The following is a 20,829-nucleotide window of genomic DNA, read 5'->3' on the forward strand; positions in this document are numbered from 1 at the left end:
GAAGGCATTCAAGAAAAATATCCACCTGTTATCCCTTCAATGAATCTGGCCCATTTGCCTCCAAAATGAGGTATTTGACCTTTCTGCTGTATTCAGGGTATGCTATTATGTGGCGCAGGAGGACGTTGTCTTGCCTCCTGTCTGTGTGGTTCTGCGTCCAGTGTTGACCAGTCACCATCCCTGCTTTGTTCTCCACCCAGCAGAAAGCGCTTTCAGCAGGAGAGTGGAAGGCAAAGCGCAAAACAACTTTGAAGAAACAAACAGCAATTCTCAGAACTCCAGCGGTAAGTGTGTTCACTCCCTCCTGCTGTTGCTTACCACATCCCTCTCCAGAGCAGGATTCAGCTGTGATCGGTGATTGTTTATATATTTGGGATACCTTCTTTAAGCTTGCAGGCAGCTAGCCTTCCTGGGGTAGTGCCCTCTTCTCAATCCTCCCCAGGTTCCTGGCACTCCAGAGCCTGTAAAAAAAGGTGATGTGGGGATCCTGCTCCCAAAGTCCACGTACTTCAGCACAGTTTTTTCAATGGGGAGCAAAGATGTAGAGAAAGGGGAATATGAACGGAGATAAAGCAGTACTCGTTCTTTGTCTGTGCATCAGTGAAGTCCTTGTGGAGCAAAGCCATTCTCAACAAGCAAGAGAAGTTTGAGCACTATGAGTAGAACAGCAGTTTGCATATTACAGTGATGCTAAATGTGTCAGTTTATTTACACATCGCTGTAACCAGAGTCCAGCTGTTTGTGAGTTTGCTACATGGAGGTCACAGCATATCGGATGTGCAGGTGTGGGACCAGAATACGTGTGCCAGGAGGAATTCAAATTTACCCCACTTCTGGAGTTTCCTTTGAGTTTTAAGTCCAAGTGGTAGTAACTAAACGTAACCACTGGCCTAGACAATTTTGTGTAGGTACACCATTTATAGAGTTTTCTTTGCAAGATTTTTATCCTGCCAGTGTATCCCCCTGCCTTCAAGTGGGACACTGCCATTCTTTTACGCTCCCTAATTGGAGCATAACAGCCAGACCAGATGAAATGTAATTTCGGCATCTTGATGCAGAGATAAATAACATGCCAACAGAAAAGGCTGGCCTCCCTCCATTCCCCATTCAAGAGTACCAAAACGTGGTGTTCACAACGCCGCAACCTGGAATGGACAGGTAAGGGAAGGGATTTCTCCCTGGAGCAGATTACACAGCATCTGTTGTGGGGGTTTGTGTCTGCCTCTGAAGCAAATAAGAAGGGGCTTTCTGGAACCATGTTGAAAAGGAATGAAGTGGTGTTGGAAAACCCATGAGCAGTAGCAGAGTGGGTGATAGTGAATGGGAAAAAAGTTGTTTGTTATTAAAATACTGCGTATTTTGTTTTGGAGAACAATCCTGTACTAATCCAAGCATTCACCACAATTACAGCTGTTCATTCGGGGACAGAAAAACCTAAAGAAAAGAGGTGTAAGCAGAACCCATCAGGTGAGCTTGTCTCCGTGTTTCAGGCACTTGTACTCTTTAGTCCTGTTCCACTTGGGTGGCAGCAGTCAGGAGTCCTTAGGGGCTGGCCAAGTCTATCTTCAGTCAGCCCAACCAGGCTGTTAGACATGACGCGAAAGAGTGTAGTTCACTGACTGCCAAGAGTTACTAGCCTGACTGGCTCCTCTGAAAGCGGCCACTTGCCTCTCAGCAGGTCTGCTCCTCATGTCTTGTCTGGTGTGGGTAGTACGAGTGGTTTGTCTGAAGGGTTTCAAAGCCTTTAAGTGCATGTCTTTAAATGCCAATATACCATTTGGGTTCCTGACTCCTCTGGGGCCCTTTGAAAGCAGCGGCCTTAGATTGTTCCTTTTTTACTCCTGTCAAGCCCTGTCTAGCCTACAGAGGAGTGACAGAATTATCTTCCTTCGTATCAAACAGCTTGTCCTAAAGCCAAGAAAGCTGCAGGAGGGGAAATGAACCTCTAGTGTGGGAGGGGTCCAGGAACCACTGATAAGAAGCACACACAACAAAAGAGTGGCTGTATTGAATAGTCCAAGACTTTTGTTCTGTCTGAACTGCTATTGAATACTGACCCATTGTTGCTGTGACACATCTCTCAGATTCTCCCTGCCATCTCCTTGTACCAGCTCACATCCCACTCATCCTCCTGAATCTGTTTCTATCTGAACAGCAACATTCAAAGCACATGAATAAAAGCTCACAGTAAAAATCAAAACAAAGCCAGAAATTCCTACAAATTGAGTAGTGAGTTTCATATGATTTGCTCGTCTTATTTCATTGTAAGGAGTGTTTCTGTCTGCACCACGTGTATGATTGTAGTGGCTTAGTCTAGGGCCTGGCAGGTGGCAGGGGAGTTGCAAGGCGCTCACCTAAACTTTTGTTTGAGCCGGGAAACCTGAGGAACTTGAGTGAGCTGCTTAGGACTGGCTTGAGGGGAGTTGGGCTCTGGTTGGAAGCAGTTCTTTTCTGCATTAGACAGCTGACACACTCCTCAAAGCCAGCCTGGTGCATGGGGATGTATAAACCTCTTCCCTTTTCCCCCTTATCCGTGCCGCATCCTCTTTTCTTCCTCAGCCTGCTTTCCCCCCTGACTCCATCTTTGTGCTGCTTCCTGTGTCCCATTCAGTGCTCTTTTCCAGCTCTCGCACCAAGCCATTTCTTCTCTTTTATTTCTTCTTGTTCTCAGGAGTTTGTCTGAATGTTCTCATTGATAGCAGCCTGAGTGAACATCGCCATGTCCACTACAAAAGGCACTGGTGATCAGAGAGGCCACGGAAAGCTCTGCGGGCATCTGCGTGCTTGGGTGTCCAAGCAGAGCTCTCAGTAACTGCCTCTTTGAAGAGCTGGCATGTCCTTACCTCCCCATTTTCCTTCTTTCCATGGCTGTGTTTCAGTAGGTGGGACAACGCTGTGTGGCTCAGCGTTCCCATGTGTGATGTGAACTCTTGGGAGTAACTGGCATTGTTGGCTCGTCGTCTCTTGTGCTCCAGCCAGCAGATTTCACACAGGCAAGGAAGCAGCTGGTGATAATGTGGTTGAGAATGACAGAAGGACGGACACTTCTGTCCTCCCCAGTCCCATCTGCTGCTTATCACCAAACTCCTGCTGCTGTAAAGAATAGTCCCCAGGTTTGGGAGGTAAATGTAGGTCCCAGCTGAGCAACCTGGGAGCTGTGTGGCTTGGCCTTGTTAAATGCTTGATTCCCTGTACCACTTGCTCTTTGTGGATGTGAGCTTTGTGTCGCAGGCTCAGTTACAGCGATATCAAACAGAGCAGCAGTATTTTTTTAGGCTACCCAGCCAGGCACATTATGCTCTTTCCCTGTGTCACCATCCTGACTTGCAGTGCCACAGACCGCTTCGTGTCTGGAGTGAGTGGGAGGACAAGCAGAGCAGAAAGGTCAGCAACTAAAGCCACCTAAAATAGACTTGGATGCAATGCTGTAGGGAGCCCTAAGTGGGAATAAGACAACCAGAAGGGAAAATGTTGGATTTCAGATGTCTCCTCCCTATGCACAGCCCCAGTCCTTGTCATAGTGAATGCAGGTACCTGATACGCTTATCTGAGTAACCTGGCATCTTACTGCCCATAAACCAGCAACAGTTCCTGTTCTGCACGGCAAACAATACTGTGTGTCTGTCTTTGAGTTCCCAGCAGGGCATGATGGAGCCACAGAATAGATGGAGAAGGGCTGTTTAGCTGCTGTCCATCTCATGACTGGGAGAGTGACCTTTGTATTAACGGGAAAGAGTCTCCACAGCCCCTTTAACTTGCTTTTTGATGAAACCTGGAAGTTTCACAGTGTTTAAAAAATAGTATCCGCTGAAATGTGCAGATTGCTTCCTTGTGCCGCTTCTGGAGTGCAGGCAGCCAACGCAGAGGTCCTAAGTCTCATGAAGCTTGTGATTATTCACTGCTGAACCAAGCAAGGTCCAGAAAACAATGACGTGCCCCGATCCCGAAAGATGGAATTGGCTCGATGCGATGCATAAGCTGTTAATCATCTCAGATGCTGTAAAGCTGCTTTGAAGAAAACACTCCTTGGTGTGGTCATCATTTTGCTGAGGCTTGACATGTGCAGGGTTTTTCTGTACTAAATTCCAAAAAATATTTGAAGGCCAGCTTGTGAAATAATCTTCTTGCAAAAGCTAGTGTTTGTCAGCCTGAGCACGGGAAGGAAAAAGCCCCGGAAAGGGGCAGATTGTGTTTTGTTGAGTGTATTGTGTTCAATAGCGAAGGTGGCCGCCTTCCTCTTCCACCGTGCGCAGCTGGAGCGGGTAGAGCGGCGCTTGCCTGGGGCTCTGCCGACTTGGCCCGCGGTGATGTGGTGCGTAGAGCCACAGCTGTCCAGCCTTCGTCTGGTTTGGATGACTCCCTAGTAAAAGGAAGAATCTGCGGCTACACTGCCTGTAGGCCAAGAGGGGGGAAGGAAATTGTGAGACTTTAAGAAGAAAAAAAACAAAGCATAAAGGAAAAAAAAAAATCTTTAGTTTAATACCTTAAAATACAGCCATTGAAAGAAAAAACTAATTGAAATTGAGAGTATTTATTGATGTCTAAACTTGCTAGATGTTATGAATGTGAGAGAGACAACATTTAAAATTATGTAGGGAATTGGGAAATGTTTTTAACTTTCAAGGTTGAATTAAGCTGTATAAATACATCTCAATTCCATCTGCTGCATTAGGTAACTTACTGTCATAAGTTCCAGTGGAACAAATTTTAGCATTTACAGTTTTTAAAATGTCAGTGCTTTTCATTCGTATTTACCCAGGGAAGCTTTTCTTTCCAGCAGTGTTTATTTCAGACGGGGTAGAGGGGCAAGAAAAATATCTTCTTTTTTGAATCAGTTCGTGCCAAGCTGAGGTGAGAGTGAGACCAAAAAAAATTAATTTCCTCCTTTCGATTTAGAAGTAAAAATTTTTAGAAAAGACTGAGAAGTGCCAGTTCTCAAAATTTAAAGGTCATAGGACCAAATATTAAACACACGCTTAGTGGGATTTTCAGAAATGACAGACTAACAAGTCTGATCTCATATGCGCTATTTCTTTTTAGTGAATCAGGTCTAAGTGCAAAACATTTTTCAGTAGTGCGCTTTATTTTCCGACGTATGCAGCACGCTTAATGTAGTTATATTTAGCTAGTGAAAATGTACATAAGCAGCATCCTACAATGTATTAGGGATCCTAATTCGCATCCAGTTGTAGCGTGGAACTATTTCAAGCTGAAGGATAATTAGAAATGTCTCATTCGCCACTTGCCACAAAGAAACAGTATTTTTAGCGTGTGTTAAGCAGGGTAGTCTCTTAAGCAGAAATAGGTAGCTGTCTTTCTTGCCTAGCAACTGAGCAGGACTAGCCTTTAGTTTTATGGAAAGCAGCAAAAAGGCAAAGTGCAAATCAGTGTTAAACTCTTGATATAAATCTCTTCTGAAGCTTTGTTTGGTGGTGATGGGAGCAGACGTGATGTCTGCTCGAGTCCCCTGTGCAACTCCTGTTGCAGTAACAGGAGTTCAGCTCCTGCTCTTGCCCTGCGGATGCCAGGTCCCGCAGTGCACCCGAAGGCCGGACTAAGACACCCAGCGGGGGCTGCTGCCAGACTTCTGGGATGAAGCAAATTGCATCGTTATGTAGAGACTGTTGTCAGCATTACTGTGTGTTCATGAGACTTGAGTGGATGGATGATCTCGCTACAGTGTAAGGATGTCTAGTCCTCAAACTGCCAACTAGTCCAAAAAAGCTGGTTTGCCGTGAAAGTGCAGGTGGTCATGGTGCACGTCTGGGAGGGTCAGCTCGGTGTGCTGCAAACCCTGGGACCTTCCTCCTTCGCAGTTGTTGGCCATGCATCCTCTTCTGCTCTTTCTCTGTAGTCCAGCGATTATATAGCACATCCAAATCTGGTTGGATTTCTTCTGGGAAGACATGACTTTTAGGCTAGGATTTTTGGTGGGTGAATACAGCTTTAATGCTTGGGGCATAATAATGCTCAATTGTTGATTACAGTCTGATATTAGCACAGCCAGCCCCCTACACCTCTGCCTCCTGAGATGCACCCAACTGTCTTGCAGGTTATGTCAGCTGGACCAAAGCACAAAATACAAATCTCGTTCAAGCGATTCATCTTTTGGTAAATCCCTTTCTCATCTATTGGTCGGTTTGCAGGCGGTCCAAGCCTGCTACTGCTGCCTTTCCATTGAGCTGGGAGGTCCAAGCCTGCTAATGGCCAAGTTTGAGGAGTGAGGAAAGGGGGGAAGCTGTCATCATGTGAGCTTCCACGTTGTCATAACTAAGCTGTGCAGAGCACCGGTAATGCTGACCAAGGGGCAACACAACTGCCTGTGCATAGAGCTATGTTTTTCAAAGCAGCCTAAAAATGCTGTGCCCCGATGAAGGATTGCCGTCTGAGTGCAGTTCTCACCAGTAGAAGAGGAGTAACATGGGGAGAGGCTTCAATTAATAAAGTGTCGCTTTGCTCCGTCGCATAAATATGAGTCGCTGTGTCCACTAGGCATTGGCGTGAAATTGAGGTTTCCAGGAATGAACTGTTTAATTCTGGTGCCACGTTTATTTAATTTGTTGCGGATTTGTCATGTTGAACAGGCAACTTGTAGACAGGCAGAAAGATATCTGGGTTGAAATAGCCGCTCAGCAGCCAGTCTCTGGGGGCGAAATCCTGCCAATTGCTCGGGAGCTCTGGGACACCAGGAGGGACGTTGAGACAAGACGTATGAAAGACATTGAGGCAAGAGTGTGAGCAGTCAGCAAAATTGGGAACAGGCGGTGATCCGAGCTGTGGATTGCAGTCTTCAAGCACAGATACTGTGCTGGGCTGGGGCTGGACAGGACATGGCAAAAAGGGTCTGATAGACTGATACACGGGCAGAAAAAGGTGAACTGCTTCAGTTTTGCCTGGAGAATCTGTGGAGTGAAAGATATCCCTAAAGCAAGCCAAATTATCGTTAATCATTCAAACTGTGACACTTCGGTGACTGTTCTCTGAGTAGCTGGCTTTAGTGGAAGTGACTGTGCTGAGGCAGGGACGTTACAGTGCATGGATAACAAAATGGCCCATAATATAAAGACCAGAAAAATCCCAACAGTCTTTCTTCACTTAAAAGACGGTAGCAGCAATGTTGAGCCCGTGGCCTGAACGTGTATAGGAAGTCAAGCGTAACGAGGAGACTGCATTAGCACTGCTGACTGGAAGGCAGCCAGAGAGTATGTTGAGAATCCGTTGCGGTGTATCAAGTGTTGTATGCCACTGCTCTGTGCCTCTTCCAGATCAAGATGACTTCTGGGGGGACGGCAAAATGTCGGGTTTTGGCCCTCAAAAGGTTACTTGCCTCTGGGGTGCTGAAAGAGCCTTTTAAAGCCTGAAGCCATGGGCCGGTCCAGTGAGCGTCCATGTGTTCACTGATTAAGTACAACGCTTCCCAAAGTGGAGGCAGAGAGCACAAACGGCGAAAGAATGGTACCTAGAGGAGCCTGCCCTGTTCAGCTGCTCGGTAGGACCAGATTAGGAACCTTTTTCAGTGAAGATCTTGCAGATACAGACCTCATCAGCTGCAAATAGCACTCAGTGCAACATTGGGTAATAGAAATGTGTTAAGCGATCAGCAGCGTTCTGTATCCAGCTGGTGCCTTCCATGCCTGCCCTTTCCATAGCACTGTCTATTCATGTCTTTGCCAAGCATCATCCATGCCTTCATCTTCATTCCTTACTGGCTGGCCCTGGCAGCTGAAGCCCTCTTCAACGGCTCAGGTCTTCATCATGTTGAAATATTTAGCACGAAGGCTCGCTGTGCTTGACCTGTGCGGTTAATGAAGTTTTCCTTCCAAGCCAACCAGTCCAAGTGTGTCAGCCCTGAGAGCCTCATTCATCGATGCATCAATTCATAACTTCGGACCTGGGACCGTTCTGTAAATGCCCTGAATTGACGACTGAATATTTAACACTAATGGTTTCTTCCCCTCTGCAGGGGTTTGACATTAAAGGACCTCACCTGGAAACCGTAGGAAACTGCACAGGGTCTGAGGTGCTGAGAATCACTGCTTCTGCTCGGGTGCACCGCGGGGTGGGTGCAGGCGGGCCCGGGTTGACCAAGGGCTCGTTGAGCATCCAGGGTTTCTGTTCCTTTCAGACGCACCTTAAAGAGAGGCAGTCTGCAAGGTGTGCTCGGCAGAAAATGCGTATTCTCAGCCTGACGTAACGTGCACTGCTTAGGAACTCTCTCCTTTGGCATACCATCCAGTGGGGCTAAAACACCCTGGTTTTCCTTCCCAGCTTCAGTTTGAGGAACCTGCACAGGGAATCTGGGAATTTGCATCTGGGGCCCCAGGAAAAGCATTTGTAAAGGGTTTCTTGCCTCGTTAGCTTTTCTTCTGCTGGCACTCCCCACTTGGCTGTTTCCATTACTGTAGCATACGGTATGTGTTAAAATCTCTGGACGTTTCAAAATGGGAAGGAAAGATGCAGATTCCTAGCCGTGAGAAACTTAGCAAGACACTGAGAGAGAACATTCACAGCTGGAGATGTCATAATTTGCGGTAAGCAGAGACCCCCATCCTGCCACAGTTAAATCTGGAAGTGCGGAATAAGGATAAGGATCAGTGAGCAGATAGGCAGAGCTGTGTAGCATGCAGCGAGGTCTCTGCCAATCTCAATATTTAAATCTCTTTCTTTTTTGCAGAAACCGCAAGTCCCCTGATTTCAAATCCTTTCCCGCTTTTACAAAGTAAGTGTGATGGATGTCTGTGGTGCGCAAAGGCGGGGACTTCCACCCTGCAGCCGTGCTGGCATGCCCTCTTAGCATTTTTCATGAATAAATGTTTTTTTATTATGAGTCCAGGTGTCAAAAACAAAATGCCTCACTTCTGTGGCTCTGGTTTCCGATTTAAATGCAACAGAAATCCTTCAGGGTGTTTCTGTGCAGTATGTGGCTGCTAGACCATTTAGGCTCACTTCTAGGAGTTAAGTTTTGTGAAATATGCCAATAATACGTGTTCTGAGAGGCCAAGGTTTGAAGACTGAAAATGAATCCGTGTTTAAGTTACATTTATGCACAGGAAAACTTGTCTTTGTGGCTCGGCTCACTAAACACCTTTGCAGAGGCAATTCCCTTTGGCCTGAGAGCACAGATGAGAAATGGGAGCCCAGGACACGGTGGCGAGCAGGCAGGAGGGCAAGGAGAGCAGGTTTGGGATGGGCAGATGCAGGTGGTCTCTGCTCGAGGTTCTGCCCCGTGTCCTCGGTGCTTTCAACAGGCAGATCTTCTTCCTTTGCCTTACTTTGTGTTTGGTTACTGCTTGGCTTGCGTCTGGGTGTTAGGGGTGATGCTGTCTGCGCCAGCCTCGTAACCCAGGACTGCTGCCCCTTAGCGTAGGACAGCCCCGAGTGCTGCACCCTGAGCGCGGCCACGGTGGCGGAGGGTGCTTGTTCTTTCTCCCCTTACGAATCTGAGAAAGAAGTGAGAGCTTTATTCAGAACATGAGAGTTCACGTTGGAAGAGAAATCAAATTAATGCCAATAAATTTAACAACCATGATGCATTCAGGACTCACCTTTTTAAAGCGTGCTTCGTAGCACTTCTTTATGTAGCACCTCTTTTATTGTCTGAGATGGGTGGAAGTGGCAGAAGTCCCGTTTTCAAGAAACTTCCACTTATTTTGGGGTGATGGTGTTTTTCTAGGAGACTGCTGCTGAGTCGATTGTATTGTTTCACTGATTTGTGTCAAAGGTATGGGAAGATTAAAACTGAAGCCAATGGAAACATTGGGCGAGAAACGCTGAGAAGTTTCCCTCCCAGTTCTTCTGCATTTGTTTTTCATCAAAACAGGGACAGAAGTGTTGAAATGTGGGTGCTTTCTGTTGAGGAGAGCTGCCTGGGGGCCTGCTCCCCGCGCGGCCGTCGTCGCTCGGCTGGCTGCTGGGTTTCGCTCGCGCACAAGCAGCTCAGGGTGTTTTCTGTTGAAACTTTCTGTTAAAAGCTCTCAACTCATGTTCGCTCCTGGCCTCAAACCAGGCTCTGCTATTTTCTCTGGCTTAGATGTGGCAATGAGAGTTAACATGGGAATTAGAGTGATTTATTTAACCTAAGCACAAATGCTGTTTTTTCTCTGTCTTGGCTTATACAGCCTGCTGCCTTACTCCAGAGCCTTGTTCACTGGGTATATAAAGCACTAATAAAAGTGTCTAATAATAGCCCTGGGGAAAGATGTTTTAAATTGTGCAACCAACTGTGAGTGTTAGTTCTGTGTGGCTCAAGAGACTGAAGAGGCTTCAGCAGCTGCTGGTGCTTTAGGTTTCTGTAAAGGTGTTTTCAGAGAGCGCTGGGGCAACCAGTAAGGGTGACGTGATAGCGTCTTGTTCAGAGCGGAGGGGGACCTGGCTCGCAAAGCAGGCTGGTTTTTCTGGGGAAGGATGCTTTTGGGGAGCAGGAGTGCTTTGTGCTCGGCAGCCAACACCCGGTGCACCACAGAATAACGTCTCTTCTTTTGGGGGGAAAGCTCTTCGGTGCTTGATAGGAGAATGAAATGCCATTGCTCGGGAATGCTGCAATGCCTCAGTTTCAGACGGAGCTTGCAGGAGGCTGCTGGAAGTGCCCTGGGAAGGGTGTTTGCCGTTCCAATGGCACTGCTTGCTTGCAGCGGATTTGTTTGTGCTCTCCACTACTCAACCCCTCGACGATGTGGGAAAACTCGGGAATGAGAGTCAGACTCCACTGAGATCGGCTGGCTGTAGAGCAGCCCTTTTCTGCTGGCAGACAGGGACACATTCAGAGTGATTTCCTTCCAAATTTTCAAATATTTTGCCTCAGAAGAGCCACACAGAGTCCGGATCCTGGCTCAGCACAGTGCAGTCCTCAAGTTGCTGGAGAGAGGGTAGCACTGCCGCTTCAGAGGCGGCCATCTCCGACCGCTGGGGTCTGCTCCTCCGCATGGCAGGCAGCGGAAGGAGCGGTAGCACGGCGACAGCTAGCGCAGCTCGAGAGAAAAACCTGCTGGGTCTGTGCCACCAGCTCTGAGTGGAAGGGGACAGACAGGGAGGAAGGAGGGATCGGAGGAGGAGGTAGACAGGGATGGTGGGTGGACAGATAGCAGGGGACTGGCGTAGGCGCTGTGCAGCCGGTCGCCTGTCATATGCTAAATGTTGTACCCTCTCCCTGCCTTCTCTGGTGCCGTGCAGACAGGTCTGGCCCACACATTTGCCATTTCATGCACAGCCTTTCTGCTGCCAAATTTAGGCTACAGGATTGCAGGCGGCTTCTGAACGTACAGCAACAACACAGAGACAGAGAGACAGCGGGACTAATGTGGCAGCCTGAACTCTCTGAGGGTCCGATTCATGATGTTGTATCCCTTTGTGAAGACTTGGAGCCTGCTTCCATCCTTTCTGCGGCAAGGCTCTTGCGTGCAGCGCAGCCATGTGGCAGAACGTGGAGGGTAGGAGATGCCCAGAGCCGTGCTTTGCAAGGCTCCCAGCGCAGCAGCGTGTGTCAGGGCTCAGGCAGAGCCATTTCCCTGTGCCTGCACCGGCTCTCCAGCTTTTCTTGCTGCTGCAGGCAAGTGCATCGTAGCTGTGGCTGAATATGAACCCACAGGAGAGCTCGAGATGTATCCCAAGGCCTGCAGAAAACGCAGCATCTCTGACTGCTGCCCTGGCTTCATGGCTCTTGCCTTGGCTATGTGAAAAGCTTGCTTTTTGGAGGTGGGTAGAGGAATGATAGCGGCCTGGCATTTCATCCGCTGAGACGTTCAGCGAAGCGTGAGAATGCTGGGCTACAGGTTTAGAGTTGAGCGTTGCAGGATTTTAATGGCTTATTTGTTAATGTGAAATTTTTGTAGGATGGAGTAGTGGCAGTCAGTAGTAGACAGGCCACAGTCTGCTACGTGCAAACTGCAGGATCTTGCGCCTAGGTGACAGCTTGGCCAACAAAGCAAGAGCAACCAAAGCTCAGGATTTCAGGCTGGGAGTGCTCCGAAGGCAGCTTCGAGCTCTCTGCCTGTCTCCTTCCACCTTTTGTGGCTGTGTAAGGTGAGCTTGGGGCTGTTTTCACACCCTGCCTTCCCATCACCCAGCTGCGTTAGGTTAAGCAGTCGTTACTAGGAGTGAGCTGTGGAAACAAGGAGAGGTAAGGGAAAGCTGCTCATGCAGCCTGGTGAATTTATCCTCCACTCCCTTGAGATACAAGCGTGAAGGAAGGTTGTGCGGATGCGGCAGCCCTGCGTGCCCACTGGGAATTGGTGGGGTCTTGGGATGATGTAGCCCACGTCCTGCACCAGCGCAGGAGGGCTCAGGGCCGTGGGAGCTGTGGTTACAGGTATGAACTGGAGTCCCAGCCCACAGCGTGAGCAAGCCAAGCACACAGCAAGAGACCAGCTGGCACCAGCATGTGTTCAGCATCTGCCCAGGGGAATGCAAGTAGAGGAAGCCTGGAGAAAGCAGAGCACCCTCCTCCCCGGCCCATGCCAAGGGAGCAGAGCTAGAAAGTTCACAGCACCTGGCATTGCTGAGAGGCCCATGGGCCCAAGGGAGAGCCTGTCTGAGCACGTGGGGTGAATGGCTGGTTTTTTCTCATCGAAAGGAGGTACTGTTGCTCCTGCCACAACTCCCACCCGCTCAGATGTGGAGCAGCAAGAGGAATTGGTTCCTGAGAAGCAATGAAGGGTTTGAGGAGGGGAGCGAGAAGGTTTCCAGCAGCGTGAGAGAGGCGGGCTGGGCAGGCCTGCTGCGGGTTGGAAGTCTCTGAGCCGTTTCTGAGCCGACTGCGCAGCCGCCCTTCCTGCTTTGCTCGTACATAAGCCCGTCTTGGCCACCCGAAACAATGGGGGCTGTTGGGGAGCACAGGTGTTCTCGGGGGCTTGGTGTGGGCAGCACAAATGGGTCCCAGCTTTCTTTGTACTGCCACCAGCAAAGCCGAGAGGGAAAGGAGAGGTTCGTTGATTAGAGCAGTCGTGGGAGGACCTGTGGGCCCCTTGCTGAGTTCAGGCCGCCTGATGGAGAACAGATCCCTTCTGGGTGCTGCAAACCTCAGGCTGAGCGAGGAGGAGGAGAGCAGAAATGGCCCCTGGGGAAGGACAAGCAGAGGGCCTGCAGTGGTGTGGAGGGGGCTGTGCCCCCAGGAAGGAGAAGGGGGCCCAAGCGTGGCTCCCAGGGGTGTTCAGAGCAGTTTTAACAACTTTTCCAGTTAATTCTACCTTTAAGTTGCAAGCAGAACTCAAAGGGAGGGGGGATTTACTCGCTGTGCGTACCAGCCCAGATGAGCAGTTCTTCTCCAGCGGTGGCTTTTGCCTGGTTTCAGATACAGATTGCCTCTTTCTTCTCTCCACCTTCCAGATCCCTCTCCCTCTTCTAGCACTGATGCATCCCACCCTCCTTCCAGCCGGCCTGACTGTTCCCAGCTCTCTGCGCTGTGGAGCATAAGGGGCTTAGAAGCTGCAATCTCAGAAGTATGAGGGTTGAGAAAGCCCTGGGAAGTAAAGCAAGTTCACTCATTCCCACGGGGATTCTGCACATCCTCCCCAGCATCCCTTCCCTCCTCCCTGGGAAAGACTTTGAATTGTGGGATGAATTTAAATTTTATCCCTAGTTTTAACTCATTTTCGTTTGTGGTAAACTAGGCTTCTATGACTCTTTGTCTCAAAAGTGTTTAGAAAATGTTAGCATTTTCTGAATGTGAAGGTAGTTTTTGAAAGTAGACAGTGTCTTTGTTTCCCGAGGTGGACATTTCTGAATGTGAAGGTAGTTTTTGAAAGTAGACAGTGTCTTTGTTTCCCGAGGTGGACATTTCTGAATGTGAAGGTAGTTTTTGAAAGTAGACAGTGTCTTTGTTTCCCGAGGTGGACATTTCTGAACAGAAGGGGAGGCTTTTGGAAATGGGATGAAAATCAAAAGGATTTTTTTTGAGAAGAATCACAAACGAGAGACTTTTCAGAGCCACTGAGTGCCACCGGGTACACAGTATGTTGTAGTGGCAGAGGGAGGAGCTTGTGACGAAGAACTGCGGAGACCTTGATGGTCACTGCATGATGGATGGAGACGGGGAGAACCCAGAAAAGACTGGTCAGGAGTGGAGGGGAGTCAGGCAAGGGGAGAGCCGGAGGAAAGACAACAGAGCTTTATGGTGATAAAATAGCTGAGAATGTAACAGGAGGAAGGTAAAGCAGCTCAGTGAGACAAAATAAGCTGGGAAGGAAATGTGAGGATGCAGTGAAACACGAGAGAAAAATGCACGTGAGAAATGTGCTGCTTGGAGAGCGCTGGATGTACGCGAGTGATCTGCGTCCCAGTGAGGCGCCCCGTAACTGCGCTCAGGGGAAGAGTTGTTCTGGTGGCTGCTTGGAAGCCTGCTTCTGGGGGAGTCGTGGAGTTTGTGTGCTTGTCTGGGAGCAGAGGAGAGCCCTTGGACTGCAGCAATGACGGATGGATTGCTCCGCCACCACTTTCTCTGGCCAAGGTTACTGCAGGCAGAGATGGCAGAAGGGAATCCATGTGCCTGCTTATGTTTAAATGGCACACGGAGACCTGAAAGTGTCCCAGGGAACCGCAGTGTGACATCTCTAAATTGCAGACTTTCTGAAGCACCCGAGTTGTGCAGCATGTTCTGTTCTCCCGACTCTGTCGCAGGGGAGGGGGCTCCAGCAAAGCAACGGGGCAAAGCACAGTGGTAGCTTCATAAGCTGCCCTGGCTGCAGCACCGGAGCTCTTCTGACCCTGCCAGGAACCTGTCGGCAGCATTCAGCAGGCTCTTTGAAGTGCGACTTCTTTCATTAGGTTAATCAAATGGTAATTTTGGTGCTTGAAGGGGGAGTCAACGCACTTAGTTTGAGACATTTCCGTCTGAGCAGTCTAGGCTCCATAAGCAGCAGAGGCAAGTAGGCGCAGCTGTAACACAAGTCATCGGACATTGAAATAAGTGAATATATGAATATCTAAGAGGGATGGTTTGCACCCATGTGGGGTCTTCTCTATGATAATTACAAAAGGAGTCTAAATAATTAGATTACATTGTACCGCTTGTGGCATTTTGCCACAACTGACTATTTCACTACTGATGATTTCTACAGAAACAGCCAGTCCATGCTAATTGTCCCAGTCCTCCTAAGTGTGCCACTCAGCTGCCAAAGTCTTCCCTTTTTTTCACAAGCACAGTTACTTAAGTACACTATTTCCAAACTTCCTCACTACAGCAAAATACAGGAATAGCATCACAAGAAAATACAGTAAGTTAAATAAAGCATTGAGCACAGCTCCTCCAGATGGAGCTGGCTCCATCTTTTCAGAGGGCTGTAGGTTCTGTGGGAAAGGCACAGCAGGGCGTTTAACCTTATGGCATAGAAGTATAGCTTGTATGAACCGCTTATGGTCTCTTTTATGTTTTTCCTCGCAGCTTCCTGTAGCCATCTGATGAATTCTGGGTTTTGCTACCTGAGACAGACATCTTACAGATTATAGCCAAGTCAGCCTTGTGCTTTCCTGTATTTTGGTTCTTCCATCCTGGATGCTGGTGCTTTTGCTTATGTGCAATAGATTTCTTAAGCTTCGTTGATGCAGAATATGTTTTTCCCTTCGAACGTAGATACAGATTTCTGGTATATTGTAGCAATAGACCTTTCTCTGTGTGTGTGCCAGGCATTTACATGCGAAGTTGTGTATATACCAAATGCTTGCATTTGTCCATTCTGCTGTTATGAACCAAAATGCCACAGCATAAATGGTGGCAGTGTGCTGGTATATCTGGAGGTATAGAAGCAAACTGCAATGTTAACATATTTCAGCCACTGTAGCTTGATATTACATCTGTCAACAAATGCACTCGACTAATACTGTTTAAACGAGCAATTGCAAACATTTGCTATTAGGTTAATTCAGTGGAAAAATGCACTTTCAACATACTTGTTAGAACAGAACTAAACGTATCTTTCAGCTCATGAGGGAGCTCTGCACCCAGCTCTTTCCTGACTCCAGCTCATCCATATTACTCTGGCAACACGGCTCTCCTGCTCTGCTCTCAGCCTGCTGGCACAGCTCTGATTTCTGTGCTTCTTCCCCTCCACCTCTGCTTAACCCCGGCGACTTGCCGCCGCCAAGCCCAGTGGCGCTCACCGTTCCCCAGTCTCGCGGCACTTGTTGACAGCCACAAAAAAACCAAGCTGAGTTCCCCCGTGGCACTTCTCCATGCCCCAACTTCCGAGCAACAGGACTTTTCACAACCCGATGCTCCTTGTCTTACTCAGGAAAGGCAGCAGAGACTGGGTGTAAAATTAATTCACCATGCTTTGCTTTCAGACTTAAAAAGAACAAGGATGTGCTTAAAACAGCCTGCAGCAGGCGTGGGCTATTAAACCCCGGTCAGCGTGTAGCCTCTCAAACCTTTGTGCAGGTTCACTGAGGTCCCCCGCGCACACAGGCGGGCGCTTCGCTCTAGTGCACGAGCTGTCCCTCCGCCATCCCGGGCCTTCTCGTGGCAGTAAAGGGAAGCACGTGGATAAATGCCTGACCCCAGCCCAGGAAGCAGACGTGCCCTAGCGCTGTCCCGAATCACAGCCCGAGCCCTGTGGGTTCAGCTCTAAGGAGCTGCTGTGACGTGCACACGTGGGCTGAGGTGACGAGGACCGGGCCCTAAGGTGCTGCCCCGCTACTGTACAAACTGAAGTATGCACATGTGCTGCTTCCCTGCATACTCTGTATAATTCTTCTGAACTGATTTCTCCCAAACAGAGCCTTACACCTGTGGAGCTTGTGGAATCCAGTTCCAGTTTTATAACAATCTCCTGGAGCACATGCAGTCCCATGCAGGTAAGCTGGGCACTTCGACTCGCTTAAAGCGGAGAATTAAATTCTGCGCTGATGCCTGGTGTTGACCCCGTTGTGTGTCAATAGAGCTTTCTGTGCTCACGGTTTCCAAAGCCCCAGTAATTTCACCTGCAGCAGAAAAGATACTCAAAGGCACGTAGCAGTGGCTGCAACAACGCAAGGCTCAGGGTGTATCATAAATATTACTCCTTTTCGTAGGAAGAGAGGAAACGTACCATGCTAGCACAGTGCACATCAAACTACTCATTCCCTTTATCCAAAGGTATTTAGGGAATGCTCATTGCGTGAGCACTAATGGGTCACTCCTACAGCAGATTAAATCCCTCCTCCCGCAAAAAGAGTAGTTCTTATTGAAGCAAACAAAGCAAAAATGCTTGCAGGGCAGCAGAGCCTTTGCCTACACAAGTCCTTTTCCGTCCTTGTGTCTCCTGGAGTTCTGCAAAGGACTGAAATGTGTTCTCGGAAGAAGAATTTTCCATTTCATCAGTTGTGTTCATTTCCTTCTCAGCTACCTACAAAACAAAATTCCGAGGAGTAGTTCTACTACTTTGTTTCTAAGCCACCTTTTTTGTTTTCTATCTCAATACATAAGAGATGATTTTAAAATGTCAAAGCAAAGCTGTTTCAAAGACAGCATTCAGAATATTCAAAAATGTAGAAGGGGGGGGGAGCTTCATATTGGCAGAATTATTTTATTTTTTTCCCTCTTGAATGAAAATTCAAGTGAATTAACACAGGTTTACAGATTAATTCACCTTTGACAGACCTGTGTTCTCCAACAGACAGCTGCTCTGTTGAGATACACGTTCAGTGCTTGCATTCGCCCTCGCTTTACAGGTCAGCCCTGCGTAGAGTGGCACGGAAGGACAAGCGGCTTGAGGAAAAGCATACTTTCCATTCTGTAACAGTAATTCTAATCAAAGTTCTTATCTTGTTCTGTGTTTTAGTTTTAGTCCTAATTTTAATGTGTGTCCCTTGAGTTCTTCATCCATGCGGTTCCTTGGTTCCAGTTCAGGTCTCGTTGGCGAATCTTAGTGCAGGCTTTGTGTGTTGTTCAGCAGCTACTTTATTTATCATCTTTGTATTGCTATGAATAGACATTTAGGGTGATTTGTTATAAGATGGTATGAGTTTTGTGGATGTTATTTTCTGTTGGAGCATAAGCTGGTTGATGTGGAGTAGCTGGACTTCACGTTACGCTGAGGAGCAGTGGAGCTCCGCTCAGGATAGTGGCTGCCGTCCCTCCATGGTGTCAGGGTCTGTTCTTGCCGTTTGTCGATGGCAATTTCTGCTTGCCTCCAAGCTGCGTCCTGACCGTCCTGTTCCTTGCTCTGGCTCTGGTACTGAAATGCAGCATTTTGAGTTACAGCTCTTGGTGACGCTGAGTAGAGGAGCTGCAGAGGAGGGACCGAGGCTGAGGTGTCAGAGGGGAGAATGGCAGTTCGCTGGCAAGGTGTGAGCTGGTGAACATTTTAAGCGAGTGCTGTCTGCAGCTTCTTCCTCCTCCCTTCTTTACAAATGACCTGTGGCCTCTGGGCTTGTTCACCTGGGTTACTTTGGACACAGAACAGGGCTGGAGCAGGTATCAGTGATCTGGCTCATGTAATGTCAGCAGAGATCCCCTCTCTCCAACGCAGGATTACTCCTGTTAAACTCTGTATTTTTTCATCTCTCCCTGCTCTGTTTGTAAGTCACTGTCTTCTGCTTGGCTGCTTCCCCCCGAATGTCTCACTGGTGCAGTGACGGCAAGCTTGTCCACATCTTCTTGAAGTGCTTTCTCCCGGCGTCACGGCGGCTGCCCCCTGTGAAAGCAGCCGTCCCTGCTGCGGCACCTCTGTGCGCGGTGCTTGCCAGTCCTGTGCTCACGCCTCTTCCTCTGGAGGGAACAGCAGTGCTTCCCCCAGGTCTGCGCAGCTGGGGGTGAGCAGCGCGGGATTCGCCGCTGTGGGATGAGGGCGAAACAAAATGAAGAGGTGTGAAAGCCACAGCCAGCTTTGATGGGTGTCCGGTTCTGGATATTGTCCTTAAGCAGTGGAGATTACACAGGACTTGCAGTTACTCTGGTCGCAGTTTGATCCCTTTTAGCCTGTCAGAGCTTGGGGATTTCCATATCCAAGAAACAGCATCGGCACAACATCTCTGAAGTCTGGGGGTGCAGTAGTCAGCAGAACTGGTGGCATAGAAATCACATACTGGGGACACTGGCATAGTAGCTGTTTATACCAGTCCATATGCCTGGGTCAAGGAATGTTTCATTATGGGGATGCAGAGATACAAGAAGCCCATATGGGTCAAATACTCCCTCAGTTAATGTGTTCAGGAGTCCAGTTTGGTTTATCGTGTCTGGTGCAAAGGGCTAATCCCTTCCAACTAAACGTGATGCATCCACTGAGTCACTCTCGCAAGTGACTGAAGACAAGGAATGTGCTGCTGGCCTTGAGGAGCAAAAGCAGAGACGTACTGGCTCTTGAGTCATTCAGAGGGCTGAGCCTGGAGGCTAGAAGGTAATAAGGAGAGATTATAGCTCCATAAAGCAGCTACACAATGAGAAGAAGCAATTAGAATGTAAATTGGAGGCTGAAAGGCAGAAATAGAACAGCAGAACACTAGGCAAAGGAATTTGTTCTGTAATTACACTGTACAATATACAGCTTTGACTCCCTTTAGAGTACTTTGTTCAGGTCGAGTGCTACCATATAATGCCCTTCCTGCAATCTAGAGCTAAAAAAATAAAGGACGAGTAGGCTGAACCTGGATTAAAGGATTGGCGGCATGAAGAGAAATTAAAGAACCATGATCTGTGTAGTTCACAGACTGCCTGATAAGGAAAACGAGGCTGAAATGCACAGATCTCATTAATGCCATATTGAATGCCAGTGGTACATAATAAATCCCCTATTATTATGAAATAGATAAAGGAGTTGGGGGGATGAAATATAGAGGGTTTCTCCCCCCACCCATCCCTCACCAAGACAAGGAAGGCCTGAAGCATGAACAAAGTTAGTAGGCAACATCCAGCATTTTCCTTTGCCTAGCCACAGATGTTTGGAGTTGAGGACAGTGGTGGCATTAGCTCAAGAGTAATTGGTCTAGGCAAGTGCTGGGGGAAAAGTGATGTGTCATATCTGATCACTGGCATCCACTGGCGCACCTCCTGCTCTTCACGTCTCTTCCACACCTGCAAAGACCAACCTCTGGCTGCAGTCCTGAGCATGGCAGTGCTCCGCAGGTACCAGCCATGACCCGGGAATTCCCAGGGCACATGCAGTCCTCGAGGCAGTCCTAGGGCCTACCCTGGTTCTGTCATAGCCTGGATGCTCTTAGGTATCGATGCTGTCTGTGGCCAGTGCAGTGCCCAGACCTAATAATAACTGTGCAGTCTGTGGCTGTTCATCAGCAAGGTTTGTGAATGCCCCAGCAGTTAACACGCAGAGCTGCTCAAATTTGAGAGGACTTGCTCGTAAGGAAGAGGGCACTGCAGTTTCACTGCATCATTGCTTGTGTCTAGATCCTTGCTGGGCTCCCTTCTCTCCCAGGTCATTGCCACACACGAAGGAGAGCAACTTTGTCCTCTCCTGTTTGTTCTGATGGGCAGCCCACTGCTCTGCCCAGCACTGGATCAGCCTGGGCTGCAGAGCAAGGCGCCTGCGTGTGCCTCAACAAGGCGTTCCTCTAATTCGTGCTCTGCTGTCTGGAGCAGGATTCATTTCACTGCGTGCTGGTGTGCCTAGGCTACAAATGGTGCCACCTGAGCTGGGCAACTTGGACTCCCTTTATAATCAGTGGAGAAGAAGTCATTGCCTCCAGGTGAGTTCAGAGCGTGATGGATCTTATGCTACAAGAGGCACCTAGTTCTGCCTGGGTGAACGAATCACACTCTTAAGCCTGCTTGGCACCACTGAATGTAAAAGGAGCCCCAAGGGGCCACTTTGAAGAGAGGCGTGTCTAATGGAGATGTCCAGAATTAGGTGAGATGAGTCCAGCTGTGATGAGTAAAAGACCTGCTTTGTCTTCTTTGGTTTTAATTCC

The 20,829-nt window shown here is 48.6% G+C and overlaps 1 protein-coding gene across 8 annotated transcripts in view; it reads left to right on the forward strand.

Annotated features, from left to right (window-relative positions):
• The window catches only part of ZNF618 (zinc finger protein 618), a 166,553-nt gene that overhangs the window by 134,180 nt on the left and 11,544 nt on the right, over window positions 1-20,829 (forward strand). For 5 of the 8 annotated variants that reach the window (XM_082327481.1, XM_082327474.1, XM_082327479.1 and 2 more), the window contains 3 exons: window positions 201-284; window positions 1,411-1,467; window positions 16,705-16,782. In XM_082327481.1, the coding sequence (XP_082183607.1) occupies window positions 201-284; window positions 1,411-1,467; window positions 16,705-16,782 (219 nt within the window). The remainder of the gene's footprint in view (window positions 1-200; window positions 285-1,410; window positions 1,468-16,704; window positions 16,783-20,829) is intronic. The other 3 variants (XM_082327475.1, XM_082327480.1, XM_082327478.1) reach the window with 2 other exon arrangements.

This window comes from Platalea leucorodia (assembly GCF_965183815.1).
Source record: "Platalea leucorodia genome assembly, chromosome: 15".
Classification (NCBI taxonomy): domain Eukaryota; kingdom Metazoa; phylum Chordata; class Aves; order Pelecaniformes; family Threskiornithidae; genus Platalea; species Platalea leucorodia.